Here is a 26,706-nt window from a genome sequence, read left to right as displayed (position 1 = left end):
TTTGGATTATTATTGGTGATTAAATGAGTTGGGATTATTATTGGCCAATAACAGTGAGTTGGGATTATTTATTTCCAATTTGCCTAATAATAAAAGGCATGATTGGTTAAATACTAGTGGGCCCCACCTTTATCCCCTCTCCCACACCTTCATCGCATGCGGCAACAACTAAGGCTGACAATTTTACACGAATACACGACACGAACCTACACGAAGTTAACAGGTATCGTGTATGGCCTTAACAGGTATCGTGTACCAAACAGGTAGACACGAGATTACCTGTTAATTTTCGTGTATAAACAGGTTAAATACATGTTTACCTGTTAATACCTGTTAGTACACGATAAGAAATTAAATTAAATAAAACTCATTGGACATGTACGTGTGGGTTCTTTAATTCCTTTCTATTTTCATTCCTCATTCAATTAAAAAAAAATAAAACCCTAAACTCCTCTGTAACTCTCAGATAGCATGTCGTGTTCGTGCTTTTGTTCGTGTTAACAGGTAATTTTCGTGTATAACAGTCGAACAGTCGTGTTAACAGGTATTAACAGGTAATTTTTGTGTATATCATGTCGTGTTCGTGTTTGAAAAAAAGGACACGATAAGTTATCGTGTCGTGTTCGTGTATGGGGTTTCGTGTATCGTGTCTTATCGTGTACGGGTACACACGATATGCCAGCCCTAGCAACAACTCACCGCACGGCAAAACCTTGTTGGTGGTGCACCCCTCATGCGGCAAAAACCCTCCCCGCATTGTTCCCCGCATCAACGCCGTATACCCTTAGAAATAAAACTTTAAACAAACCGAGCTCAAGCTCTCTTAAAATTAAGTAAGTCGAGCTCGAGCCAATATAAGCCTGGGCTCAGCTCAATTGGTTTAGACCCCAACTTGTTTACGCCCCCTAGTTGCCGCTAAGACTGGAGAAAAAAAAATTGCATCATAAGGGAGAGATGGGAAAGAGGCTGACAAACCAACCAAGATCTGGCAGTGGTTATGTTAGAGATAGATATGAGGTAGTAAAAACTTGTCAATTATTTATGACAATAAATAAAGAATAGTTACAAATGAAACCCAAATTAAATTAGTTAATATAAAAATAGTTGTAAAAAATCTCACCTACATGATAAAAGCCAAGTATTGTATTGTATTAGTATTCAACAACAAAAGAGCTCTAATAACTCCATAAAAGTTCAAACACATTGACAGCCTTAGGTACATATATATTAGCATATTACATATAACTCAAAACTTGATAAGAACTCGAGTCAAATCATTATAAACTTGATCTCAAACCTTATACGTCATTTTTGTCTTGCACGAATTCCATAAGATGACTCGAAAAAGCTCAACTCAAATTTGACCTTAATTATATTGATAAAAATTGTGTCACTTTGGTATGAAAAAGTAAGCGTGACCACGAGTTATATACCGTTGATAGGAAGAGAGATCAAATACATATACCGGAGATGAAGTAAACATACAATTTCCTACTCATAAAACAGTTTTAAACATTTTCGCAAACCTATGATAAATCACAAAACACAATACCAAATACCAATTCAATGTCAACAGGCTTTCAATAGACCACGAAAGGGAAAATACATCCCACAAATTCAAGCTTTAACTAAAACAACGGGTCAATGGGTTTACGGGTCAAAGTGTATGAAACTCCAGGAGCACAAAAATCAGAAGCATCTGATTCTGGCCAAAAGAATCATCTCACCCAAGAATGTCAACTTTTGGGTTGTGCCGTGAAATTGACGGAAAACAACATAAATCAAAGCAAAACAGCGTGCGCTAAAAGGTTATTTGTCGGGTCTATCTGTTCTCGTTATTCTTGTTTGGTGTGCGGAGAGCAGAATAGAGCAGGAGTGAACAGAAACATACTGTTGATTATGGTTTCATATTTGCAATCAGGGAAGTGTAGCTCTGAGTTCTTTCCTGTCTGCCCCGAATGACTGCAAAACATAAGTAACAAGTTAGATTAGAAAATAGCAATTAAAGATTATTAATAACGGGAGACAAATAAAAAAATACCTCAACCCCGAATCCTTTACGATAAACATTGGTAAAGAGTTCAGATTCAGCTGGCATCGGGCTTTCCTGTAGTTTCAGAGAAATATGGTATCAGGTTATTTATGAACCGCCATTTAAGTTGATGGATGAAAGTAAAAAAAGAGAACTTTGACAAATTTATCACCTTCGCCTGAGCAATAGCGTCATCTACTTCTTTTCGAACTTGTTTCTCTATATCCTGAAAAATATATAATGGTTTATACGGTCACTGAAGATGTATTGAAGATTAAAAAAGTGAAGAACAATAGCATGAACAGCAAAGGAGGATCTGTGGATCACCTTTAGCTCCTTTTCGGTGGCTAAATCATGAGCGAGTATCAATTTCCTTATTCTTTCAATAGGATCACGTTCCTGAAAATAGTGGATTACACATTATTAGTTTATTACTATTAATAGAAGAGTTAAATGCCATGTTAGTCCCTGTGGTTTGGGCCATTTTGCCAATTTAGTCCAAAGGTTTCATTTTTAACCTGTGGGTCCAAAAAGGTTTCACAGTTGCCATTTTAGTCCACTGGGTTAACTTCATCCATTTTTTCTGTTAACGAGAAGGCCAATTCGGTCATTTTATATGGCTGAATTGCCCTTTTCGTTAACAGAATTACATACAAAATGACCAAATTGGCCTTCTCGTTAACAGAAAAAATGGATGAAGTTAACCAAGTGGACTAAAATGGCAACTGTGAAACCTTTTTGGACCCACAGGTTAAAAATGAAACCTTTGGACTAAACTGGCAAAATGGCCCAAACCACAGGGACTAAAATGGCATTTAACTCTTAATAGAATTAATAAAATTAATGATTTAATAAAAATATGTTAAAAATTTGACGAACCTGTCTGACACCGCTAATTTCATCACGTGTACGGTAGGTGCTACCAGGATCGGACATAGAGTGGCCATGGTACCTGTAAGTATCCATTTCCAGAATCTGAAAATAATAATTAACAAGAGAATAAAGTTAAACGAGTGATCCATAATTCCATATTAAAAATGCTCGTAAGGAACATATGTGATGTTTCCCATGCTTGTATTGCATCGAGTAATAGGGTTAAGTTAATTAACTAATTTTTCATATAACTTTGACAAAAATAGCAATATCAGGAGAAGGATAAAATAGGAATCCCACAAAGAACGAGGGTCCTAATTGGCATGAAAAGCACACAAAAACGTTGACTACTTACAATAGGTCCATTCTTCAAAACATGTTCCTTTGCAAATTTACAAGCTTGTTTGACAGCAAAGGCATCCATACCATCAACCTGCACAAGCATTAAGATCATTACTCAAGTTGTAGTCTCGGACTCTCGGTCACCTTTTGTTCTTTCAACTATATGCATAAAGAAATATAGAAATTTCACAAAGATATACATATATATAGATATATAGAAATTACTCAAGTTGTGTCAAGGGTACTGCTACAAAGTTCATGGCAAGGAAAGAGTACAATATATAAAATATAAACAAACACCTAACAAGAATGAGTATGTAGTCTTGGATTCTCGGTCACCTTTTGTTCTTTCAACGTTCACGTCTAAACTAATTTTAAAGAGCATGCAAGACTCCCAGAAAAATATAAAAGAACCAAACTCACCTTCAATCCTGGAACATAATCCCCACGCTTGTAATAAGCAGGACTCTTTGCAGCTCTCCATTCTGCTGTACCCATACCATCTGCACATCTCCAATAAAACTCAATGAGCAACCAAAGTATGTGTACTGTCTACGTTTGTACTCTTTAAGTTGATGAATAGATACACACACAAACACACGTAATCTTGAAACAGGATCTCTTCTTAATTAGACCACTAAGTTGTCAGAGCTTATGTTCTAGAACTAGACTTTCAGAAAACTCCAATATTGTTTTTACATTATTTTCTATATTTTGTTTGATTTTCTAATTTATTGGTGGTCAGCTTATCATGTCCAGAATTCATGCCCAAATAATTATATACTTCAATACTCTAGTCCAACCAACTGTTCCAATAAAATTTATATCACAGGGCACATGTATCCTGATATCCACATGTTTAATATCCTACAGCAAATGGTATATGTATGCTTGATTTTAAGAGGTGCCCCTTAAGCGCCTGATGTGCGGGTCGATCAGGAAAGCAGCTTGAGGCTTTAAATCAGCGTTTCATGTACTTATAGGTCAAAAGTGGTTAAAGCTCGTCATTACTAGGGTTAGTAGGAGGGTGATATTTATAAACAACCAAAGGGATGAAGAAATTATCAAATGTTTGCTTGATAAAAAGGTTGATATGTAAAACCGACGAGAGAGGCACAACTTTTGGTTGTAAGTAAAGTTTATTTGGTTGTACATAGAGTAACACCTAGCGTACTTTCGGGCCTAAACGCCTCAAAGCGCCTCACGCTTATTTTAAAACCAAGTATGAATGATTAGCAAACAAGAAGTATTACAGCTTAAGTCTCTAGATGATATTTATGAATGTTCAAATTAGCATGTGTACAAACTAGCATACAACAAATAGACAAATTCAAACAAGATCACTCATTATTTCATTTAATAAAACATGACAGACAATCAATCATGATTTTCCTATTTCTGATAAAAAAGGCCTTACAGTGATTGTTTTCGCACACCAAAATGGCAGGCAAGTCCCAAAGAGCAGCCATATTCAGCGCTTCAAAAAGCTGCCCTTGGTTAGCAGCACCATCACCATACATAGCAAAAGTGACATGATCTTCCTTCCTATACTTCTGAGCAAACGCTAATCCACACCCTAACGGCACCTGAGCTCCAACAATCCCATGTCCTCCAAAAAAACATGATTCCTTCTTATAAAAATGCATCGAACCTCCTTTCCCATTGGAGCAACCCGCTTGCCGGCCCATAAGTTCAGCAAAACTCTCCAACAGCGTCCCGCCGCGCCCTAGGAAGAGGCAATGGTCACGATAGGCAGTGATTATGCAATCCTGCTTCGTGATTGCAGCTTCCATACCTATGCTAACAGCTTCCTGTTATTAGAGATAAGATTAGTTAGTTATTTTCGTAGTGTTGTGTTTGATTGTGTGTCCTTGTGTTCAACCTGATTAGGCTTGTAAATGAACAGAACAAACACGAACGGGGTTTGTTCTTGTTTGTTTGTTTGTTTAAATTTAACCGAACAAGCAAACGAACACTAACACTTAAAAGCAAACCGACATGAACACTCACACAAACGAATTTTCTTGTTCGTGTTTGTTTGTTAAGAAAATGAACGTGTTCATGTTCGTTTGTTAATATTCTAAACGAACAATTCATTAACATAAAAATCACAAACAAACATAACCAAACCAACAAAAACTAACACTAGTAACTAGTTATAAGTTAATGTGAATACCCAAACTAAAGTCTGAAATACCATCATCATTACATCAAACATTCAAAAATTAAACATACCTAAGCAAATGATTTTAAATTATTTAATTCAGATTGATTTCTAATTAATACCAGTTATAAATCAAATTTGAATGAATAATTAAACAAAAAAACAAATGAACATATATAAACGAACGGGATGTTTGTTCATGTTCATTCATTTAACTGAATGATTCGCGAACCGTTAACTGAATGTTCGGTTCGTTTAATGCCTAAACCTGATTGTATCCTTATGAATATTCATCAACAATAATTCAATCCATTTCACGTGAGGTGAATTTTCACAAATCTTATGCCTATCATGTATTGAATTGTGTTTCATTTTATTTAACCTAACTGTATCCTTGTAAATATTCATCAAAAAAATTCAATTCAATTAGTAAATCTCATACCTGTCCGTCATACAGATGACAAAACCCTCGGATCAGCTTCGATTTATACAGAGAATCCGCAGCGATCTCCATACGGCGCATAACCGCCATATCCGTAAAAAACTTCATGAGCTCTTTCGGAGTCGTATCCACGGATCTCGACGGAGGTTCGCAGTTGTGGCCGGTGAACGGAACGCTGGTTTCGACGGTGATTGTGGTGGTGTCGTCGGTAGAGAACGGGCGGCGGTGGAGGAAGGATGCGGAGGATGCGGCGGAGAGAGGCTTCAGGAGGCCGGAGCTCCGGCGAGTTAGAGCCATGACAACGGTGGTTGGGCCGGTGAATTGATCGGAATGTTAGGGTTGGTGAGGGGTGGAGAGGAATAATAAAGAGAACAAAATGATGATTATGAAAACATAATGAATATTATGAAGTGTAAAAGTGTAAGAGTAATTTACAAGTTTAGTCCTTTGTTTTTTATCGGTTTCTGATTCGAGGCCAAAGGTTTGATTTGTTAGAGTGTTGGTAAAAGTTAGTTTTAGTTTTATGGTATGAGTCATTAGTGATAGTTTAGCAACACATGTTTCAATATCAAAAGGGAAGTTAGGGCAATTTACAACACCAAACACTAAAGTCGTGTTCGTTTCACAAAATGAATTGTAATTGAAGATGTAATTTGAATTGGCTAAAAACAGCTTGTTGTGTGAGTGGTAAGTTAGAAGGGTCCTCAAAAAAGTCTCAAAGATATGAGCTTGAAGATTAAAATAAGAGTCCTTAGAAGTCTAAACCTTGTGCCTTAAGGAATTTCATCTCAGCTTGTTGAAGGCTTTGTGGGTTTTGTGGCCCCTGGGAGTTGTATACTAGTTGGAGTAGTTCATATAAAGTTCAAGAATTTTGGCCTTCTTGAGATTTCTAAAACATTCTCCTCAAGTAATTTCAAATCTCATTGCTTGTAGGATTTCAAGAGATTTGAATTCAATTCCAATTCCATCCGGATTTCATTTCATTATGTGAAACAAACACTACCTAACAGTATGATGAGTTAAAATTTTGCCTTAACAGTATATGGAATTAGGCAGACGACAGAACTAAAAAATAAACACAAAACCACACCACCATATCAAAAATGGATTCCCCAACATCATCCTCATCCGTTGCAAATCATTTTTCAAAGAGTTTTTAGCCGATGACGGTGACACGGCCAACGAGGAGATTGAGCAAGAGGCGGTTACGAGAGCGTGTCAGCTCGCGGCGAGATATATAAAACACGTTAGTCGCCCTCCACGCCCAAGTTTTCCAAGAGAATATACGGAACGAGATCGACTTGCGGCGGATGATCGTTTGATGAAAGATTACTTGGACGAAGCGCCGGCATACCCAAATCCAAAAGTTTTTAGGTGTCATTTTCCAGATGATGACGAAGGCGCAAGTGAAAATGATGACAAAGGCCAACATGTAGACGAAGACGAGTATGGCAAAAGTGAAGATGAAAATTAAGACGAATAGTATCATTTGTGTGTTTTTTTATATATTAATGTAATATTATTTGATGTATTTTCCTAAAAAAAAGAAAAGAATTAAAAATAAATAATTAACTAATCATTGTAGGGGCATTATGGGGCATTATACCATTACACCACTTTTGAACTTCACCTCCCGTAATGCCTCCATGCTGACTAGGATGCCACATATCGTTTCATGCCCAAGGGAGTGGCATTATCATATTGCCCCACTTCACATGGTCTAAGAGGGAACAGTTAACATCGGGGCCGATCCATGAAAGGGACAAAGTGGGTGACCACCCTAAGCCCACTTTATTGGGGCCGAAAGTTTTTAATTTTTTATTTATATATGTACGTAAGTTAAAGGGTTATAATGATTATTAACGGTTTAAGTATCAATAGCAATAGGCCTGTAAATGAACCGAATGAACACGATCATAGACATGTTCGTGTTCGTTCATTTAACTTTAACTGAACACGAACTCGACCATATAATCGAACACATTTTTCTTGTTCGTGTTCGTTCATTAAGAAAACGGGCGTGTTCGTTCGTTTAAAGTCTAATGAACACAAACGAACATAAACAAAAAAAAAAATTACCTAAGTATATTTGAATAAACATAAACAAACATAAATGAACACATATGAACGTAATTGAACAAATATAAACAAACACAATTTAACATTAGTGAACACAAACAGACAAGTCTAATATATTATAGTTCATCTGAAAACACATCTAAATTAGGGTTCACAGATACTAAATTTAAGTATTTTTTATATAAATATTAAGTAAGTGATCAGTTACGATCTAAGAAAAATTTTGAAATTTCATTTTTTATTACTAGAAAAGTTAATTACTAATTAGTTATATTTATATAAGTAGGTAGAAAACCTAATATTTATATAAAAATAAATGTTTTATGTATTTACTAAAATTTAAATGAACATAAACGAACGTAAACGAACATTCACAAATATAAATGAACGAACATAAATGAACGAACACAAGGTGTGTTCATGTTCGTTCGTTTAATTAAACAAACAATTTTTTTTGTTCGTGTTCGTTCATTTATTAAATAAACAAACCTCCCGCCGAATAAGTTCATGAACGTTCAATTCGTTTACATGCGTAAATAACAAGCTAGTAGAGCTGGTTATACACTTCTATATGGGAGGTCCTACATTTGAAATTACTTTGTGGCAATTCAACCCTCTTTTTGCTAGCATTTGAATTATCATTAAATAACCTTCTTTTTTACCGCCTATTAAGTTAACATTAAATATATTTTTTTACCATTTAGATTAAGATTAATTAACATTAATTTGGGATCATTGAACGATTTTAGAGACCTATTTTTTTTACTTGGTCTGGGCTCTCGAATTCTCAAGGACGGCCTTGATAGACATGAGTGAGGTTGGGATAGTTTTTTAGTGATTATGCTTGTAAAAAAAATCTAATTGTTAAAGATAAGTTTATGCTTTTCCAATTAATACACAAGTTTCTAGCCTAACATGTGAACATATAAATAAGAGTTAAATGTCACTTTAGTCCCTGTGGTTTGGGTTATTTTGCCAGTTTAGTTCAAAAGTTTGAAACCTTGTCATTTTAGTCCAAATAGTTTCAAGCGTTGCCATTTTAGTCCACTGGGTTAACTCATTCCATTTTTTCTGTTAGCTAGGAGGGTAATCCGATCATTTTATATGGTCGAATTGCCCTTCTGGTTAATAGAATTACATATAAAATGACTGAAATGTCCTTCTAGTTAACAGAAAAAATGGACGGAGTTAACCCAGTGGATTAAAATGGCAACATTTGAAACTATTTGAATTAAAATAGCAACGTTTCAAACCTTTGGATTAAACTGGCAAAATTACCAAAACCACAGGGACTAAAATGACATTTAACTCTCTATAAATAAACATATTCTAATACAATTATTTATACCAAAAAAAGTCAACTTGAACTATGGATGGACTTAATTGTTATTAGAAAATTTATTGTGGACTGAGATTGTAAAGTGATGCTAGTTTGGACTCCAATTTAAAATGATAGGAACAATCCAGACCCGATACTTGTCGAAGAGTTTATTACTCCACCCATTGGCCAGTCAAGTATACGTGTAACGAGGGCTTAAAAAAATAGGAATCACTGGATCGAAAGTTGAAAAACGAACACATTTACTTGTGTTTTTATCATGTCTTTAATTTAATGTTTTGCATGCATTTCATTTACTTGTGTTTTTATCATGTCTTTAATGTTTTGCATGCATTTCATGATATAATTTTGTGGAATATGATAAAATAGGAAGTGTAGTTTGGGTAAAAAAGAATATAGTTATAATATGTGGTAAAATTGAAAAATAAAGGAGAAAAATATTTTAGTAAATCTTATCCAATATTCTCCTTTTTTTCTTTCATTTCACAAGGGTAAGAATCAAATAGTAAGTTTATTTTAGCTAGAAAGAATAGGAAATAATAGGATTAGCACATGTGACAAAATTTAAAATAAAAAGGAATGGTATTTTAGTCAATCTAATCCTTTCTTCTTCCTTGTTCTCCCCAGTAACTTCAAAACCCACCATTTTTAAAACTCATCATCTTCAAACATTTCTTCACTTTCTATCTCAATAATCACTACATTATAGTGCGATTTTCGTCACCAATCAATGATTCAAACACCCGATCAACGTGTTCTTCAGTTTTTTTTTTTGAAGAAAACCTAGTTTAATTTCATACAAAATCTTGTTTTTTCCAGTGATTTTGATGATAATCACTCGATCCGTTTGATTAGATCGCTGATAAGTGTTTCAATCATTCAAATTTCGTCAATCGTTGAAGAAATCGGCTTCGATTCATTTAAGAAATTCTTTGATTTCATTTTTACGATCTAGGTTTTTGATTTAGTCATAGCGTTTTACGATCTTGGCGAGGGTCCGGGGGCAGCGCCCCTGGTAGCAGGGTACAAGGGGCGGCAGCCCCTGGCGGGGTCCAAGGGGCAGAGCCCCTGGCTGGGGTCGATTAAATTCCTTTAATAAAAATGCATCAGAAAATTTAATTTTCTGTAAATTGCCTCTGGAAAACTGCATTCGTATACAGCCTTTTGATCTCCTACTCCCTGGTTCAGACAATTCACAGACAAAAATATTGTCCTGTTTCAATGCGTTTTAGAGAGATAACACTTTCTTTTGTGTTTTTAGGCCATTGCGTTTTAGAATAAGACATTTTTATGTGTTTTCTGGCCATTGCGTTTTAGGAAAACACATTTTTGAAGTGTTTTTAGTCATTGCGTTTTAGGTAAAACACATTTTTAGGTGTTTTCAGTCCATTGCGTTTTAGAGAGAACACTTTCTTTTGTTTTTTTAGGCCATTGCGTTTTAGAAATGAGACATTTTTAAGTGTTTTTTGGTCATTGCGTTTTATAAATAAGACATTTATTTGTATTTTTTGTGCATTGCGTTTTAGGTAAAACAAATTTTTATGTGTTTTCAGTCCACTGCGTTTTAGAAAACAGACATTTTAAGTGTTTTCTGGCAATTGCGTTTTAGAAATAAGACATTTCTTTGTGTTTTTGGTGCATTGCATTTTAGGTAAAACACATTTTTATGTGTTTTCAGTCCATTGCGTTTTAGAAAGTACATTTTCTTTTGTGTTTATAGGCTATTGCGTTTTAGAAATAAGACATTTCTTTGTGTTTTCTGGCCATTGCGTTTTACAAATAAGACATTTTCTTTGTGTTTTTTGTGCATTGCGTTTTAGAAAAATGTATTTTTTAGGTTTTTTTTTTCCATTGTGTTTTACGCAACTGGGTTTTTTCCATTGCATTTTACGCAACTGGGTTTTTTCCATTGCGTTTTACGCAACTGGGTTTTAGAAAAAAAAATTTGAAAATATAGCAATAGTATACTCGTTTTAAAGATAAAAAAAACGCTCGTTTTTTTTTGTGCAATTTTTATAAAAAAAAATAATGTCGTATGAAAGAGTTATTAACGTTTAAAAATGGGGGGAATTGGAGGAGAGAGAAACTATTGCCTTGGATTGACTAAAATGCCCCTAAACAAACTCACACGCCTCTTTTCTTTCCTTCAATTTCCCTCATTTAATATTAGCCCTTGATTAAATAAATGGATGGTCAAGATTACTTCCTAGCCTTCTTAGCCAAATAAACTTCCTATTATATCCTAACCCTCAACTTCAAAACCCACCATCTTCAACATTTTCTTCATTTTCTATCTCAATAATCACTACATCATAGTGCGATCTTCGTCATCAATCAATGATTAAAAACCCAATCACCATGTTTTTCAACTTTTTTTTAAGAAAACCCAATTTAATTTCAGACAATTTCTCATTTTTTCCCGTGATTTTAAACCGAATCACTCGATTCGATCACTGATAAGTGTTTCTAGCATTCAAATTTTGTCAATCGTTGAAGAAATCGGCTTCGATCTGTGTAAGAAAATTTTTAATTGCGTTTTTACGATATGGGTTTTTGAATTAAGTCATTGTGTTTTACAAAGGAATGAAATTTTTTTTTTTGTGTTTTAGTCCATTGCGTTTTAGAAACAACATATTATTTGTGTTTTTAGTTCATTGCGTTTTAGAAATAACATATTTCTTTATGTTTTTTGTCCATTGCGTTTTAGAAACAAAACATTTTTTTTGTGTTTTTAGTCCATTACGTTTTAGGAAAAAAAAACATTTCTTTATATTTAGTCAATTGCGTTTTAGAAACAACATATTTCTTTGTTTTTTGTCCATTGCGTTTTAGAAACAATATATTTTTGCGTTTTTAGTCCATTGCGTTTTAGAAAAAAAAAGACATTTCTTTTTGTTTTAGTCCATTGCGTTTGAGAAAAAAAAAAACATTTCTTTTTGTTTTTCAGCCATTGCATTTTATAAACAAAACATTTCATTTGTGTTTTTTTTGTCCATTGTATTTTAGAAAAAAAATATTTTCTTTGTGTTTTTTGTCAATTGCGTTTTAGAAAAAAAAATTATTATTATTATTTTTTTTTGTCCATTGCATTTTATGCATTTGGGTTTTCGAAATTTTTTCCCGAAAATATAGTAATAGTATACTTGTTTTAAAGATTAAAAAAACATTTGTTTTTTGATACAATTTTTATAAAAAAAATAATGTCATATGAAAGAGTTATTAACGCTTAAAACAACGGATAATTAGAGGAGAGATAAACTATTATCTTTAACTAGAATACCTTTAAACAAACTCATCCGACTCTTTTTTTAGTTCAATTTCACTAAAATAGATGGTCATGATTATATACACTTTTCGTATGTTTAATTTATTTTTCTAATAAAAGAATCACTTCTCATTATTCTGTTTTATTTTTATAAAAACTAGAATTACGACCCGCCGCAATGCGGCGGGGATTCTTAAGTTATAACTAAGTCAATTTAGGACGCGCACGTTATGTTGAAACTGTCAAACGGGGAAAAATAGACGATGTAAAAACGTTCACCCACACACGCACGTTGCGTCATGTTAACTCGCAGAATTTAAAACGAAACGTAAAAACGTTAAACCAAAGACGCACGTTGCGATGTGTTAAGTCATAAAATTTAGAACGAAGTATAAAGCGAAAAATTTGCTGAAAATGAAACTATAAAGGACCAAAGTTGAAAGTTAAAAAAGTTGTGAGGATAGATTGCAAAAGGTAAAAAATTTTGTGTTAAAAGTAAAAAAACAAATAGTTTTGGATTAAAAGTAATTTATAAAATACTTTTGGGTGAAAAGTACAAAAATCAATTTTAAAAAAAAAAAAAAACCAAAGCCAAGGTTACAACAACTATATCATAATCATTTTTTCTTTGAGAAACCCCCAAAGCCAAGATTACAACACATAAGTAAAAAAATCATAGTGGTTAAATCGCAAAAAATAGAAACTTTTGAATTAGAAGTGAAACTTTAAACTTAAATTGTCAAAGATTAAAAATTTAGGGTTAAAAAGGAAACAAAGATTAAAACTTTAAGATTAAATTATCAAAGATTAAAACTTTAGGGTAAATTATCAAAGATTAAAACATTAGGATTAAAAAGGAAAATTCTATTTTTTTTTTTTTGAAAAACTCCCAAAGCTATATGTACAAGTTCTATATGCATAAAGTAGTTGGTAATTTAGATATGGAATAATAAGAACATGGATTCTTTTTCTTTGTAAGTACCTAAATTATTGCTTTTTAGGTTAAAGACAACTAATGTTATAAAATCATATTAGGTTTTAGCTAATAACAACCTATATCCCACAGCCAATTTGACATAAGCTTGAAATACATTTTTTTAATTCGTATAGCAACTCTTTATATAAACTTGTAACTAAAATAAAATTTATATTCTCTTGAAAACGATAAAGAAACAAAACTATATACTTTTTAGTTCGTTTCATTTTCAATTTTCCACCTGACTCTCTTCTTCTCTTTCCCCTTCTCTATTTCTCCCCTAAAGCACCACCACCTCCCAGAGGCCCGCGTCACCATCTCTCCCCTTCCACCTCAGCCCGTCTCACCCTCTTGAATCATGGACTCATGGCATCCCGCCCCAAACCAAACCATCCCAACTCCACTCCCCTCACCCTAAGTACAGTAATTCGGTAAATAGTTAAACTCTTTCTTATGTTTGTACTTATCCTAAAATTGACAAAAAAAAAATATCTTTTATAACTTTGTATTAAAATAATATATACATTTAACGTATACATAGAGTTGACCATTCATTTTATAGAAAGCTTGACTGAATAATGATGGGACATTGTTGGCTTGACCCCTTCAAGATGCAACTGGTTATAAAGACTTCAACAAATATCAATAAGACCAAAAATGTGAAATTTATATGTGCCAGTGCGGTTCTTACTATGGGACAAAAAAAAAATAAAAAAATAAAAATAAAAATAAAAAACATAATACTAATGTTTTTAAATTTGGATTTCCATAGCTGATTGGTTTCAAACAGTTCAGTTATTTCAGTTACTCGAATATACAATTTGATTAATGAGACAATGGAGTATAACTGCCAATTAAGTTCAAATATAGCATACACTTAATGCTACAAGCACTGAATCACCTTCCATTTTTATGCCTAGTGCTCCTCTTAGAAGTGGGTTCATTCTTCTGCAGCCAACAGAGAATTTGCATCATAAATTATACAGGAACGAGTTATTAACTAGCCGGTAAAAGATGAGGGTGTTCACAAATCGTTACTACCCAAACCGAAGCAAATCGGTTGATTTGGCTGGTTTGAGATTTATATGATCAGGAACTTGGAACCAGATATGTAATTTGTTTTTCATTTTCGGAACGTGTACTTATGTATAATAATTATGAATCACCTAAAAAATTTACAAGCTCAAGATTTTGCAAAAAAAAAAAGCCAGTTCAGACGGGCTGCTTTGGCATGCGTGTTTCAAAAGCATAGTTAGCTGTTTGGCCCAGAATTTCTGTCAAAACCCTAGCATGCATGACTGTGACTCTCTCTCTCTCTCTCTCTACATATATACACACACACACACACACATATGTGTGTGTTCATGCGCACATGTGTGTAATAGATCTGTACATTAATGCTTACCAGTGAGGATTTCAGCAGATATGATATTGAAGTATTTGTTTTGTCAACGATAGAGCATCCACTAATCACCCGTTCCCGGTGGTAATAATCAAATACACAATATAAACTGTAATTATAGCATGAGTCCCAGATTCTGGTAGCAGAACTACTGTTGCACCTAACATTTGAATGTTAAACATGACAATTATATTAACACATGATTAAACAATAACCACCATGAAATCGATCACATATATCACATTATCATTTGTAAAGAGATTGTATATGATTAGCATTATTAGAAAGGTTTTACCCTTCTAATTTTACCCCATAAAACTGTGACATGTCACTGAGGGTAATTTCATCTTTCAAGGGTAAAGGGTCATTTCACAGACATTGTGACTTAATGGCACAAAATGAGTTGAATAGAAGTTGGTCAGCCTGCGAGCAAAGGGTGAAAGGCAAAGGCCTAAATATACAAACTACTAATTTCAAGAATAAACTAAAAAATGTCGTAAATGCATATATACATTGACTGACCTACAAATGTCATCCTGCAAGTTCACTTATTGGTGGACGATCCATCACACCAGATGCAGCTATTGCGTTTCTTTGTAATTGAGGGTCAATATCAGGCAATTTGGGAATCTAAATTTTATAAGAAAAAAATGTTTATTAAGAAAAAAAGACAAGCTGAGCCTGATGCATAATGTCATTCTCTGGAACTGTAAAAATGTACCTGTGCCAACACATCGATCGTTCTACGTAGCAAGCGAGCTAAATCTCCTTCATCCATTGCACAATCCATCATCATTTCCCTCCAGGTCAGACCAGATGCCCATGCTTCTACCATACCAGAAAACTGGCTATCTAAACAGCAAGGTATCTGTATTCGAATGCATAAAAAATTTTTTTTTTTTTTTGTAATAATATAGGTTTATATAATCATATCTAGCATACAAATTGGTTATATACAAAGCACCTGTTTTGGCCCGTTACGGACTAACCTTTACATCATGCTTTTCTTGAAGTTGTAAGAGCGATCTTCTCTGGTCGTCTAGAAAGTTGATTACTTCTAAAACGGTGCTAGAAGGTTCATAAATATAACTGCAAGGAGCAAAGTATATGAACTCACTGCAACTTAGAGAAGTTGTTGACAATTAAAAATCAATGAGTATATTTCAAATATTGTCCTTTATGTTTATACCAAATTTCAAAGATTGTCCTTTGCCTTTAAAATTGATGGGATTCATACTTCATGTTTCCAAATCTTGCACGTTAAGTCCTTTGGCCCTAACCCAGTTAATTTTTTTCGTTAAGTCAGATCATGTTGACCTCATGTGAGGGTAATACTGTCTTTTCTCATCCTAATGCATAAATCCAATCACCACACCACACCACACCTCTCTTTCTCTCTCTCTCTCTCTCTCTCTCTCTCTCTCTCTCTCTCTCTCTCTCTCTCTTACGGATAAAATTAACTAGGTCAAGACTAAAGGACGTAATGTGCACGATTTGAAAACATAAAGTACAAATCCCGTTAGTTTTAAAGGAAAAGGACAATTTTTGAAATTTCGTATAAACATAAAGGACAATTTTTGTAATTTACTCAAAATCAATTAAACGACTAATATAAGTATAGATTAAATATAATGTACCTGTTATTTTTGGAAGGTCTCACCTTGATTCCTTCAGAAACAATGCTTCCACACACAGCAGCTAACTGTGGCGGTTTAAGATTAAACAAAATTTTATTTCTAAGAACCATTGCAATCCATAGCTCGTTTTCGCCTCGAAGAGCAGCAGCGGTTTCACCAAGAGGAAATATCACATGGGTATTAATATCTAAAGCCCTTATCTCATGTATCACATTGCTCACCTGTCAGAAGTAGTTACCGTCATCATAAAAAGTTAAAAACTACTTTTAGGAAATTGTTATCATCATAAAAAGTTAAAAACTACGGTAGGAAATTGTTATTTTCAGATTACCTGCGTAAACTCCTTCCAGCCAGATGGTTCAATCTGCTCTAAACGAGTCATTAAACGATTTGATCTAGCTTTAAGCCGTTGGATCTTTTCCTCGGTGAACCTAGCCACATCCACTATTTTTTTATATTCTTTAAAGCCTTCTGTTTTAGCTATTTTTTTCTTCAATTGAGAAACTTTGTTTCTCTGATTCTTGTAAGATTCTACTGCATCGTAGTATGCTTGCGAATATTGCACAACCTAACCAACAAAACGAAGTAGAATATTCATATACAGACAAAAACTTTAATCCAGTCTCAAATAAGAATTATTAGTCAAACATAATGGTCCAAATGATTCTTAGGGAGTGTTAAGATGTGGCAGTTGCGATAATCAGTTTTTTCAGATGCCTGTATGCTGCTTCTCAAGGCCTGTAAAACGAACCGAATGTTCATGAACTTGTTCTGCAGGAAGTTCGTTTATTTAATAAACGAACGAACATGAATAAATTTTTTTGTTCATTTAGTTAAACGAACAAACATAAACACATGTTTTGTTCGTTTATTTAAATTTTAATATATATACAAAAGTAGTTATATTTATATAAATATAAACAAAAAAGTGGCTTTATAACTACTTATACAAATATAAATAAGAGTGAATTGCAAGAATTGTCCTTTATCTTTATGCTCCTTTACAGGCGGTGTCCTTTATGTTTAAAAAATGACGAGTTTTGTCCTTTATATTTCAACCTCAAGCACGTTTTACCCTTTGGGCCTAACCCAGTTTGTTTTCTCAGTTAAATGTGACCACATGCAGGTCACATGAGGGTAGTTGTGTCATTTAACGTACCCCTGAGCATTTCCCCCCAATTTAAAGAACCCCAAACCCTAATTCTTCATATTTCCCCCAAAATCGATTATCATCAAGAACTACCAAACATCGTAAGTTGAAATCTTTCCCCAAATTGAGGATTGTTCACAACCTTTCTTATTAATCCGTTGTTTTAAAAAATCAGGATGAAATCATAGCTCATCTGGAGCCTGGACGGCTTCCATCAACGGTTGATCCAGATGCAGTGCAGCCACCCGACAAGGGTAAACGGCCACCTAACTGTCCGGTTCGAATCAGTGCTTGGAAGCTTGTGAAACTGGATTCAACTGAAGCCATGAAAGCAGGAGCTAAGTCTCGAACCTCCTCTTCTGTTCTTCGTCCTGTAGGGTCTAAACCCAATCAATACGACCCCGATCATTTATCCAGCAACAATGTGAGCATAAAAAGCAGCCCGAACAGTACCCACCACCGGTTTCATGACTCGAAAAGCTCGTATCTGCCTAGTCGAGCTAGCCGTGATGATACCGAAACTTGTGCTCATAGTGTCGTTAGTAATTTGAGTAGCCCAGTTCCCGTGCAGGATCATTTTAACCCGATATACCAGTCATCCGGGAACCAGTCTCCTTGGTCTAACGAGCCCGCACCCGTGCCGGTTCCTGTACCTGCACCCGCACCAGCACCGCCACCGGTTAGGTTATCACAGGTTCCTAGGAGAAACATGGCTGGCAACGAGGGTACGCGATCGTCATCTGTGTATTGGGATCAAGAAGCTGGCCGGTTTGTGTCTGCTGCTACGGTGAAGACGGGGGGTGGTGGGTCTACCTCGCAATGTTTGGCAGTTCTTGATGATAATCAATTTGGGGAAATGAGAGGAATTAGAGTTTGGGGTTCTTTAAATTTGGGGGAAATGCTCAGGGTACATTAAATGACACAACTACCCTCATGTGACCTGCATGTGGTCACATTTAACTGAGAAAACAAACTGGGTTAGGCCCAAAGGGTAAAACGTGCTTGATTTTTAAACATAAAGGACAAAACTCTTCAATTTTAAACATAAAGGACACCGCCTGTAAAGGGGCATAAAGATAAAGGACAATTCTTGCAATTCACTCTATAAATAATTAGTAATTAGGCTTTCTAGTAATAAAAATAAGCTTTACAATGGAACTTATCGTAGTTAATCACTAATTTACATATAAAAACTAGTTTAGGTTCGTTTGTCGTCGTTTATTTTGGTCATTTATGTTCAATTATGTTAATTTGTGTTCGTTGATGCTTCTTAAATTATATTCGTTTAAGTTTGTTTGTTTATGTCCATTTACACTCATGAACTGTTTGTTTAGTTCAAACGAACGAACACAAACATGCCCATTTTCTTGATGAACTAACTTGAACACAAAAAGTTGTTCGATTATATGTTCTTGTTCGGTTAAAGTTAAAGCCTCGGTTCGTTTACAGACATATTTCTCATTATCTAGAGGTCAAATAATCAGTTTCATGCCAGTTAGTCAGCTACAACAGAACTGATGTCTCTATTCTTTATTTTATCATAATCACAAATCACTTTCAAATCACACATCCAAACACCTCCTTAGACACTTAACGATATCTTCCATCATGATATATTGGCTAGAAGTAGTTTTGTAAATATCATAATCTTCAAAACATATAAATGAAAACAAAAAACAGTGATTATTATTCATTACCTCGTTATCCTCAGAAAGACTGCTTAAAACCGGCACATTTAAACTCCATGACCATGTCTCTAACGACCCTTCCATACACCAAATAGCTCCAAGTTCGGTGTGACTAAGCTTCTGCCACTGCATCTCCATCTTTTCAAGATGGGCGGCCATGATTTCCCGAGGTAAAGCATCACCGTTATTCAAAGCAGTATTGGGGAAACCCGCTCTATACACCGTCTTAATACACCTCTCCGTGAAAAGATACCATGTGTTATCGGAACCAAGAGCCACATAATAAGATGGCCTTGTAGTAAGTTGACTTTCAAGGTCAACACCATCTACAGATATTATTTTTATAGCAAAAGAATCGTTCTCAACAACCTGTATGTAGCAAAGCAATGTGATTTTAATAAATTACTTTTAGTAACAAGTTTTTTAACACATTAAAAAACACAGAGTAAACTACACAGATGGTCCTGTGGTTTATCAAAATTTTGGATTTGGTCCCTAGCTTTTCAAAAGTACATGGATGGTCCCTGTGGTTTGCACTTTGTAACGCATTTAGTCCCCAACTTTGGCAAAAGTCACATGGATGGTCCCTGTGGTTTTTACTTTGTAACGCATTTAATCCCTAACTTGGACATGCTGAAACCTTTAGATTTGTAAGCTAGGGACTAAATGCTGAAACCTTTACAAAGTGCAAACCGCAGGGGACCATCTGTGTACTTTTCAAAAGCTAGTGACCAAATTCAAAATTTTGATAAACCACAAGAACCATCCGTGTACTTTACTCTTAAAAAACACAAACAATGCAAGGACACGTATGACGTACCATATTTTTAAGTTTTGAACCATGCATAGAATCAACATCGCCTAAATAAACAACAGGGACCAAATGTTTAGTCCCAGCATTATCATGATAATGCAAACACAAAAAAGGTAAATGTCCGTTATCCAATGTTTGCAGCAACGGTCTCAAAGAAGACATTCTTTCCATTTCCATTCTTCTACGCAGCTCTGTTCGAACACGTTTTTCTGCCTACAAGTAGAAATACAATTGTTTACGATAACTAATAAAACGAACAGATCTTGTCATTTGTCAATATCTTTTCGATGATGATAATATCACAATACTTACTCTGAGCTCTTCCTGCAAATCTGCCATTTCTTTGTATGCTGATTTCGATAAAATACTCTTGCTCTTCCTGTCAATAGCTTCATCACTAATTTCAGAAGTCAAAATCCGAATCTCGTCTTGTATCTTATTAAGTTCATCTTGAGCAGCAAGCATAACGTTACTCCCAACGTAATTTCCGAAACTCTGCTCAACTAACTTTCTTGCTTCCTCTAGGGTTCGTCCTGTTCTAGAAACAACCGTACCATCTCCTTCATTCGGTATCTGAGTAACTTTTGCACCCTGCCTACCAGAACTCTTGATTAGTAAACGAATTGAAATTAGTTAATTGCCGCCAAAAAGTAACGATAGTTTGGCATATTACCGCAAGAAGATTGAGAACCATTCCATACGAAGCAGTAAACTGCGAAACAAGCGGTTGTAACCCAGCTAAAAGAAGTTTACAACATTCTTCAGCTCCTTCATACGGAGTCTGAACAACAACCGCATGGCCCGTTTTATCTATGCCTCTTCGCCCAGCCCGGCCCGCCATTTGAAGCAGCTCGTTGGTGGTTAACTGGATCCGCCCACTTTCACTCCTCTTGCTGAGTGATGAAATCACAGCCGTCCGTGCAGGCATGTTGATCCCAGCCGCAAGTGTTTCGGTAGCGAAAACGACTTTAACAAGTCCTTTCTGAAACAATTCTTCTATAAAAGACTTCCAAAGAGGTAAACAGCCGGCATGGTGAGCTGCAACGCCTCTAAGTATCCCTTTCACGGCTGATTCCCTAACGGCGTCTGGATACTTGAGTCTGAACCGTTTTAAGGCCAGATCAACTTCGCTCATTTCGCACTCGTCTAAAAGCTTGCAGTCTTCGAGATACTGAACTGCCACATCACACCCTTTTCGGCTAAAGATAAACCACACTGCAGGCAGCATATCCCTTGTTTTAAGGTGACATAATGTATCTATAACTTGCGGAACCTAAAAAATTACAAAGTTGTTGAAGATTATGTTGGTTAAATAGTAAAGATTAAAATGCCATTTTCATCCCTGAGTTCGGCCAGTTTTGCGACTTTCGTCCAAAGGTTTGTTTTTTCCGCATCTGGATCCAAAAGGTTTAAAATATTGTCATTTTCATCCGGCTTGTTAACTCCATTCCTTTTTTTCGTTAAGTCAGGGGTATTTCTGTCTTTTTTTGTTAACTTAAAGGGCAATCAACAAGCATTTAGCATAATGTACATGAAGTGAAAAGACCAAATTGCCCTTTAAGTTAACAAAAAAGAAGAAAATACCCCTGACTTGACGGAGAAAAATGAATGGAGTTAACAAGCCGGATGAAAATGGCAATATTTCAAATCTTATGGATCTAGTTGCGAAAAAATAAACCTTTGGATGAAAGTCGCAAAACTGGCCAAACCTCTAGGACGAAAATGGCATTTTACTCAATAGTAAAATTTCAAATAGTTTGTACCTGTGAACGCCGAATGTTGCTTTTGTCATTCTTTGAAGAAGGTGATACATCGTTTTCATACTTTCTTGAGTTCCTCCTTCTCGGCCGTTCTTCCTCGTATGACGTGCCTCCCAAGGAATTAAGTTGCAGATAATTGGTTGATAACTTCCTATTCATGCCGGTTCCCGTTTCATTGAGAAGGGGAAGCAAAGCTGATTTGGTAGAAAAGTGCCAATTTAAAGGAACCGGACGTTTTGTTGATGTTACTAGCTCGGTTTTTCCATGAATCTAGAACACACAAACCCAAAAATTAAACATGATTTCAAAATGTGGGATGTTATTGTAAATAGAGAAATGAGTAAAGTACACGGATGGTCCCTTGGTTAACCAAAATTTTGGATTTAGTGCTAGCTTTTTTAAAGTATATGGATGGTGCGGTTTGAACTTTGTAACGCATTTAGTCCCCAACTTTTTCCAAAAGTAGATGGATGGTCCCTATGGTATGCCCTTTGTAACGCATTTAGTCACTAAACGTTGGGGACTAAATGCGTTACAAAGTTCAAACCTCAGGGACCATCCGTGTACTTTTGACAAAAGTTGGGGACTAAATGCGTTACAAAGCCACATGGACCATTCGTGTACTTTACTCTAGAGAAATATACCTGATTAATCCAACCAGATAACTCATCTGGATTTGCTACTGTAGCTGACAAGCATATAAGCTGAACTTCTTTTGGACAATATATAACCTATAAAATGCGTACTTACACAAAGTTAGACTACACCAACGGTTCAAAGATTTAACAAACTTAGGGCAGTGAGAAAACGCACTATCTCTTCCCAGACTGTACCCCGCGATATGTCACTAAGATAGTGTACTTCATCCAGAACAATCACATCAACGTTGAAAAGTCCACTTTCCGATGACATAATTCCGACACTGCATTTAAAACGATAGGTAATGTGTGTAGTTTGCATACCTGGGCAAGCGCTTATTTCGAGGAAATAGAAATACGAAGAACTTACACAGTACACACCTCTGATATAACATGTTCCGAAGGATCTCAGTGGTCATAATTAGAACCGGTGCGTCCCTGTTAATGGCAGAATCTCCAGTGAGAAGACCAACATTGTCTTCACCAAATGCATCACTGTAAAACCAAGAACCAAATGTGTTATCTAAATTTCTAATATAGTTTTTGTTTAGATGTATGGATGCTAGATACCAAAACTCGCGGAATTTCTGATTAGATAGTGCCTTGAGAGGAGTAGTATAGAACAATCTTTTCCCTCTAGCTACTGTAGCAACAGCTGCAGCTTCAGCAATCAGAGTTTTACCCGCACTTGTGGGTGCCGAAACTACAACTGAAGAACCTCTCAGAAAAGCTTGAATTGCTAACCGCTGCAAAAAGTCAAAGTTAACATTAGCAAGCTTCAGACATCATTAGGGATGTAAACGAACCAACACGAACCGGATGAGGCGTCGTCCATGTTCGTTCGTTAAGCTTTTATTGGACAAACAATAATCGAACGAAATTTTGTGTCCGTTTGTTAAGTAAATGATTTTGTTCGTGTTCATTTGTTAATTTCATAAACAGACACAAATGAAGATATAGATATCATAAAAAATAATAAAAATGAACATTCTTAATCTCATGTAATAGAAATTAAATTTTATAAGAACTTTTAGTTTCAATAAACTAATAATTAAAAAAAATAAAAATATAAGAAGTTTAATTGTTAGGGTAATAAACTAAAAGTTAAAAAATAAAAAATATATATATAAAAAAAAACCTCTAATAATAGAACTTTGAGCTTAAACAAACAAACATGACCGAACAAACATTAATGAAGATAAACAAACATATATCCGAACGTTCATGAAAACAATTGAACGAACACGACCTCTGTTCATTTTCGTTCATTTACTCGAATGGAATTCTGCATTCATGTCCGTTCATTTATTTAACGAACACAAACTTAAACAAACTTCCAACTGAACGCTCATAAGATAGTGTTAGGATAACCAATTCTGCAACTATATTTGGCAAATCTATTCTAATTCTAACTGTTTAAAAAACCACATATGAAATCAGTAACAGCAGTTTACAACAAAACCTATTCCTAGGGTTCCAATCACCAAAACTTATGCAAACATAAACATCAATTATCATACACTGAATATGAAATTTCAAAGTGTGCAAGAACAAAATCAACCTGAAACTTATCAATCCTGAAGTTATAAACCGAAGAAAGCTCATCAACATCCAAAATTCCATCACCATACTCTCTCACATCATTCCGAATCCTCTCAATCCTCTGCCACTTAAACTCCTCAAACCTAGATTGTTCTACAACAACAACATTCTCATCACTCTCAGCCTCAACCTCATCGTCACTATCCGCCTCAATCGCCTCACTAAACTCCGCATCCACTTCGTACTCTGCCGCTGCTTCCTCATCGTCTTCTTCGTCATCTTCTTCCGTATCCGAAACCACCGGAGACTCGCCTACTGGCAGATTCGATCTCGGTAGCTTGTAACTGCACCGAACATTGAAGTGAAAATTGCAGTGGTGGAGAGGTTGAAAGGATCTGTGGAAAGTGAAAGGGAGGATGTTTGGAGAGTGAGATTTGAGGTTGAAGTAATAATGGTGGAGAGAGATTTGAAAATTAGGGTTTTGAAGGGGGGAGATTGAAGAAGATGAAGAAGGAGATGAGAGTATGTTGTTCATGGCGGGATGGATGAGGTTGTGGCGTACGGTTGTGTACAACAATAACATTTGGGTTGGAGCTACTGGTCATTCATACGACGTCGTTGGAATATTCTTTTTTAACATAATAATCACTAGTTTTTTTATGTCGCGCCTTGTAGCGAAACAAAGCAAATGATAATATAAAAGAAACGTAGTTTAAAAATAAAGCATGTTATTTAGAAAGTCAAACCGGTTTAGTTTATTATTGTACTGTTTTATGATACACAATAAATACTTTATTTAGAATACAACTTCGTTTTTAACAAAACTTATAACAGAATGTCGGGAAAAAATCAAGCACAACTACATAATTAAGTTTTTAGAAAAAAGTTATAAATGTAAATTATTAAAGAATATCAAATTAATCGAAAATTAATATTTTCTAAAAAATAATTAGTAAAAAATGGTATATGAAATATATGGTTTTAGAAAAGGAGGGAAAATAAAAAATATGTTATTATAATATATAAAATAAAAGAAAAACAAAAACCTATATATTATTACAAAAAAAAAAATATTATTCATCGTCTTTCGTCAACAATATTTATATAATTTCTTTCTTATTAGATAGTTACTTGTAACATTATCATTATCAGGGATGAGTATTTGGTATCGGGTACCGGTACCGTACCAAACCGTATCGGATATATTCGGTACTGATACCAATTTTTTTCATTTTTTAGTATCAGTACCGGTATTTACGGGTAAAACACCGGTAAGTACCGGTACCGAACCGGTGTATTCGGTAATGGTACCATACCAGTACCCACTCTTTCCGTTTTTCGGTACCGGTTCGGTACCGAACGGGTACTGTGCTCATCCCTAAACATTGTTATCACTGGTCCGGGTCATGCGGACAAGTTTTTACTAAGATTTTTTTAGAGAACGCGATCTATATATTCTATCTAAAAAAACTAGCAAATCATCAAAATTGACTTAACAACTAATGAAACGATTTGTTAGTTACTGATTATGTTATTCACGTATTTTCTATTGTTCATGTGTCGTCATCATCAAACTAGATATAGTCTTCAAGTCCAAGTTTGGGTTTACTTCGCTGCCGGATCAGCCCAGGTTCTAGTTTATTTCGCTACAGAAAGCCCATGTTTGGACGAGTTTGGGCCGGGTCAAAATTCTGCATGTCTGAGCTAATCAGATGGCCATTGAAGCAGGTACGGTTCAGTTTAATTGGCTACTCCTTAAAACAACCATTTTCGGGCCAGTCTGATGCTGCATTATTGACCGCATTATGGTCATGGGTGCACCGACAATCTAAAAGGGTATTATCAACGCAAGTCCCTTTGATATATTGGTACCAACTGGCTTCACATGGGCTTGGTGTCTTTGGGTTGGGTGCATATGAGGTGGTTCCAAGATTTCACTACCTTCTTAGCAATGAGTTACTACAAGCAGTTTCAAAACATGCGACGGGATCTCCATGGGCCTTTTCGTTTTGGGTTGGGATCCAATGTGTACTTATTGGTTACGGTGCATATGGGAAAAATGCCTAGATAGATCGCCTTCCGCTACTTAGAAAGACTGTAATTTTTGTAAACGCTTTTGGTTAGGTGCTTATGTGTGTACGACACAAGGTAAATTTAGGTTCTTTTGTACGGGGTTGTATGGTTTCTTATTTTCTGGTCTCCAAAGCATGTATTGGGGATGATACGAGGGAATGCCCCTTTGAAGGTGTATTTTTTTCATTGGGTTTTATACAGTTTGTCAGGTGATGTCCTTTATCCAAACAAAAACTAGATATAGTGACTTGAATGTAGTGACAGGTCAAAACACACAGAACAAAAATGTAAATTACACACAGAACAAAAATGCATAAAGTATTTATACCAAATGTATAAAAGCTTTTGTAAAACGTCTTAAAGTATCTTAGAATTAAATAAAAATTATCATCTTATCCTATAAAGATGTATAGTATTGGATAATATAAGTTATTGTCTTTTTTAACAACCAAACCAAAACAAAGCAAAGATACCAACCACCACAAGAAAC

The 26,706-nt window shown here is 35.2% G+C and overlaps 2 protein-coding genes across 5 annotated transcripts; both read right to left on the bottom strand.

The window, feature by feature from the left end:
• Positions 1–1,471: 1,471 nt before the first annotated feature.
• Positions 1,472–6,238, bottom strand: LOC110911342 (pyruvate dehydrogenase E1 component subunit alpha, mitochondrial). Its single transcript, XM_022155951.2, has 9 exons — positions 5,854–6,238; positions 4,665–5,058; positions 3,671–3,750; positions 3,261–3,338; positions 2,912–3,007; positions 2,360–2,431; positions 2,205–2,258; positions 2,042–2,107; positions 1,472–1,962 (listed from the first exon to the last, which is right to left on the bottom strand). The coding sequence occupies exons 1-9, from the start codon at positions 6,148–6,150 to the stop codon at positions 1,918–1,920; spliced, it is 1,182 nt and encodes a 393-aa protein (XP_022011643.1). The 5' UTR covers positions 6,151–6,238; the 3' UTR covers positions 1,472–1,917.
• An 8,012-nt stretch (positions 6,239–14,250) lies between these two features.
• LOC110911341 (DExH-box ATP-dependent RNA helicase DExH15 chloroplastic) lies at positions 14,251–24,729 on the bottom strand. Of its 4 annotated transcripts, XM_035984542.1 has the most exons (18): positions 24,163–24,728; positions 23,172–23,347; positions 22,983–23,096; positions 22,777–22,885; positions 22,608–22,694; positions 21,967–22,233; positions 20,877–21,476; positions 20,516–20,794; positions 20,210–20,416; positions 19,399–19,758; positions 16,883–17,119; positions 16,552–16,772; positions 15,904–16,003; positions 15,636–15,782; positions 15,437–15,544; positions 15,210–15,337; positions 14,918–15,074; positions 14,251–14,460 (listed from the first exon to the last, which is right to left on the bottom strand). In XM_035984542.1, the coding sequence occupies exons 1-15, from the start codon at positions 24,724–24,726 to the stop codon at positions 15,446–15,448; spliced, it is 3,567 nt and encodes a 1,188-aa protein (XP_035840435.1). In that variant the 5' UTR covers positions 24,727–24,728; the 3' UTR covers positions 14,251–14,460; positions 14,918–15,074; positions 15,210–15,337; positions 15,437–15,445. The 4 variants fall into 4 exon arrangements, with proteins under 4 accessions (XP_035840435.1, XP_035840434.1, XP_035840436.1 ...); XM_035984541.1 differs by lacking the exon at positions 15,210–15,337; XM_035984543.1 differs by lacking the exon at positions 15,210–15,337 and having other exon boundaries at positions 14,260–14,460; positions 14,918–15,065.
• Between the last annotated feature and the right edge of the window lie 1,977 nt (positions 24,730–26,706).

This window comes from Helianthus annuus, chromosome 15, assembly GCF_002127325.2.
Source record: "Helianthus annuus cultivar XRQ/B chromosome 15, HanXRQr2.0-SUNRISE, whole genome shotgun sequence".
NCBI classification, from domain to species: Eukaryota; Viridiplantae; Streptophyta; class Magnoliopsida; order Asterales; family Asteraceae; genus Helianthus; species Helianthus annuus.
The sequence above is the reverse complement of the archived record's forward strand: the minus strand, read 5'-3'. Positions and strand labels throughout refer to the sequence as shown.